At 33.1% G+C, this 3,744-nt stretch overlaps 1 protein-coding gene across 2 annotated transcripts; it reads right to left on the minus strand.

The window, feature by feature from the left end:
* Positions 1 to 471: 471 nt before the first annotated feature.
* Positions 472 to 3,498, minus strand: LOC108461530 (peroxisomal adenine nucleotide carrier 1). 2 transcript variants are annotated; one of them, XM_017761395.2, is made up of 5 exons: positions 3,119 to 3,498; positions 2,087 to 2,318; positions 1,339 to 1,485; positions 1,091 to 1,248; positions 472 to 997 (listed from the first exon to the last, which is right to left on the minus strand). In XM_017761395.2, exons 1-5 carry the CDS (start codon positions 3,259 to 3,261, stop codon positions 706 to 708), a joined length of 972 nt encoding a protein of 323 aa, XP_017616884.1. In that variant the 5' UTR covers positions 3,262 to 3,498; the 3' UTR covers positions 472 to 705. The 2 variants fall into 2 exon arrangements, with proteins under 2 accessions (XP_017616884.1, XP_017616885.1); XM_017761396.2 differs by having other exon boundaries at positions 2,087 to 2,361; positions 3,119 to 3,271.
* Positions 3,499 to 3,744: the final 246 nt, after the last annotated feature.

The following is a 3,744-nucleotide window of genomic DNA, read 5'->3' on the forward strand; positions in this document are numbered from 1 at the left end:
CTTATTTTAAATACGAAGAATAGTTTCATAATTTACCTAACCGAATTAGTGTCCAATTGACTTGTGTCAACAACTCATCAGGGGTTTAAATAGTAGTAAATATCTTAATTCTTTTAATTACTTTTTCTAAAGAAATTAAAATAACCTAAAGTAATAGGAATAATATTTGATGCACTGCCGATGTATAAATCTCTTATATCATCGATGAATAATAACATGACACATTATCATTAAATAAAATAAAAACAATAGAGAATTTATAAATAAATACTAAAACCCTAAACTCAAGATTCTAAACCCTTTAACCCAATATCCTAAATTTGAAAGTTATTAATATTTGTTTATAATAGTTATGATTAATGTTTAATGATATTTAAATAAAATTATTCGTATTTATTTACAAATCCTCATTTTCTTTTTGTTAATTTAATAATAATATGATATATTATGGACTTGATAGGACTGAAATAATTTATCGAAAAATAAGGCTAAAATATCATCGTAACAGAAATGGCAAGAGTATATTATACAAATATATAACTACAGTGGGTTTCTTTGCATTGCATTCCTGCATCAGATACCAACGTATTATTTGGAAGATAAAGCTTCAAAGAATTCAGAACCTCACTCTATGAAATACAAATGATTTGTGTTCAAATGATGCATTATTCTTTTATCTCCAAATAACAGCTGATATTATTCTTTTCACACGTTTTTTAATCTCCCATTTCTAAGCAATAGAGACCTTCGGATAGCAAGTATAAGAACCCAAGTGGTGGCTGTGATCTTCTCTTTGATCATCAGAAGCAAAGCCGAGCTTAACACGGTCTTCGTGATCTGTGCATCTAATCCCTTGAAAAACCCGAGAATCCCTTCTCTTCTCCAGATAGCACTGACAACTCCTGACACTGTTTTGCGGGATTTCGATTGAGCTCTCTTAGTTTTATCATCGTCATCATCATCTTCAGGATCTGCAGCTTGAATCATTACCTTGCACCTGCATGGAGTATGCATAAATATTGTTACTTCCATCTAGTAAAAAATGCATCATGCTTCTATAATGCAACAATTCGAGAGAGCGGCTATGGACCTGATTGCTGGATAAGTTAAAAAGGTTGCGATACTCTTTGATATTGCACCTAACAAGAAAGCCGTGAAGGCAGATAGAACTACTGGGGATGAATCATGGTCCACTTTCTTCAATTTTTGCTTGAGTAGTCGTTGTTTCAGTTGATCAAAAACTGTATACTGCAGTTTTAACATATTTCTAGCCTTAGTTATGATAAAGATAACAAGAAAGATTTAAAGGTGAAGGTCTGAGGCAAAACAATGTAGAACCTGAATTGCAGGGTTGGAGGTCAGCAAAAGCGAGATGCCAAGGCCATCAAATGCATCACTCAAAGTGCCTTCTGTGAGGGTTTTCCAGAGTCCTTTCGATTTTCCAAAGGCACTTGTCTGCATCCTTGAGGAGGCTGTATCCAGGGGCTACAAAATCGATAAACCAAGTATTCAACATTGAACTCCACATAATAAAGAAAAATAACTGAAACTGTGATAGCAACATCATCATTATCTTTGCCACCTATTTTCATAAAACAATAATATTATTATTGTTGTTTATGATTTCATATTTAGGTCACCTCTCTTAACTAAAGGAACATTTGTTCTAACTCGTAAAAAGAGGTAAGTCATACCCTTTTGATTTACTAAGCTAATACAATTCTCAGGATCAATAGTTGCATTCTAAAATGCTCAATGGCGTAAAAAGTTTCACCCTCTATTCCTTTCAACATTTACATGGAAATAGTAAAAAAGAGCACAATTTTACTTTGCAACAACCAATGGAAGGAAAGGAGTCCATATTTTTAGACCACATGGAATTCTGCCAGGAGAGTAGAAGTGTAGATGGTACTAGGGCAGTCTCACAATTGCACATTGTCGGAGAGGATTCCACATTTGACATCATAAAATTCAATCTCAATGTACTATGCAATAAGCGCGTACAACTTTTGCTTTGATGTATGGAACTTGGAAGCATTTATATATTCAAAATGGAAAATAAGAAACTTGTCAAGCGATGTCCCACCTGAGTGACAATAGCAGTGCAAGCCCCTGCTCCAGCAGCAAGAATCAAGTTTACTTTCGTTCCAATAGACTTGGAACCACTGTTTTCTAGGTACAGTCTTTTGAAGTAGCTATATCCATAGAAGTAGACAAATTGTGCAATGAATGACTGCAGGTTTTTTGTGCCTAGGCCCTGGTATAAGGAAAGAAATTGGCCGGTAGATACTGCTTCCCATAATACATCAGAGAGATTCCTATATAAGATGAGAAATTGAGATCCAAGAACTTCATGATGCACTGCCAATGAGCCGAGAAGTACAGAGGATTCATTGATATGCAGCACATAACAATAAAATAGGAATAAACAGTTTCAATTTCTCAACTCCTCTCGAAAGATCTTAGATGACTTAATACGGACAATTATACTAACAGGAATGATGATAATTCCATTAGATGTCTACTACAACGTTGAACTTATTCCACTACTTCACCATTTCCTTTCTCAGTGATTGACTAGCTCCAAAGAGTTAGGCAGAGTCAACTCTGAACTCTCCTTACTCCATTAGCAGGTCATCATCTGAAACCCACCAGGCCAATTTTCCACATCAACAACTACAAAAATGCAAAGACAAGTATATGACACGACAAACAGTAAGGTGAAAATGAAATTAAGGTCATATGATCCAATTCAATTAACATATATAACTCATTATGCTAGGATTGTTATATTCTGTCTTAATTAATAAGAAAATCAAATCAAATCCATATTATGAGTAGAAAATTTTAATTCATTCATAAACACAAATACCATGAAAAGTAACAGCTTTAAATTATAAAGAGAAGAGATAACTTTGATCCTTTGAAACCTCACCTATCAATCAACATACCAAATATTAACAAAGAAATTAACTCATGAATTCACACACCGACAAACAAAGAAGCCAAATTTACAATTTCCTGGATCATGATCAGTGATCACAACAAAGAAAAATAAACCCAGAATTACAAAACATGTAAAAACAAACAAAGAAAAGAATAATAAGAAATGGGTAACCTGTATTTTCGTTGACCATGGGTTTGAACCTCGGCTTGATACTTGGTTTTGCAGGTATCAAGAGGGTACAAAACCGTTGTGCTTAATAGTGATCCTATGGCACCTGAACTTGCCTCCGATATCGACTCTAAATCAACACCCATATTAAAAATATTCTTTATCTCTGTTCTCTTTTTTACTTGGAATCGGAAACTGAATCTATGAAATCATTTTAGCTGGTCATTTTGTATATATAGGAAGAAGAAACTGGAAAAGGAAACAGTAAACAGTAAACCCGAGCCACCAAGAATGATATTGACGCCGATGGCGTTTTTCATTGGGATTTGAAAAAACATGGAGTTCTCCGTCCATTTTAACGGCCAGCCTTAACGTCGTTTATTTGGTTCTTCTAGGCTTAATGCTGTTTGAGCTGTACTTTTTCCACTTTGATGCTTCAATTTATGATTTTAAAAATATATATAAATGATAAATAATTTAAATAAAAAGTAATTAATATTAATAATAATTTTATTACTTCATGGTATATACAAATATAATTTTTTAATAAATATTTTTTGTTATCCCGATTTATGTCTGGTAAATATATAATAGTTTATACCAATTAACTTAAATTAAAAATAATTTAT

This window comes from Gossypium arboreum, chromosome 13 (assembly GCF_025698485.1).
Source record: "Gossypium arboreum isolate Shixiya-1 chromosome 13, ASM2569848v2, whole genome shotgun sequence".
Taxonomy (NCBI): Eukaryota; Viridiplantae; Streptophyta; class Magnoliopsida; order Malvales; family Malvaceae; genus Gossypium; species Gossypium arboreum.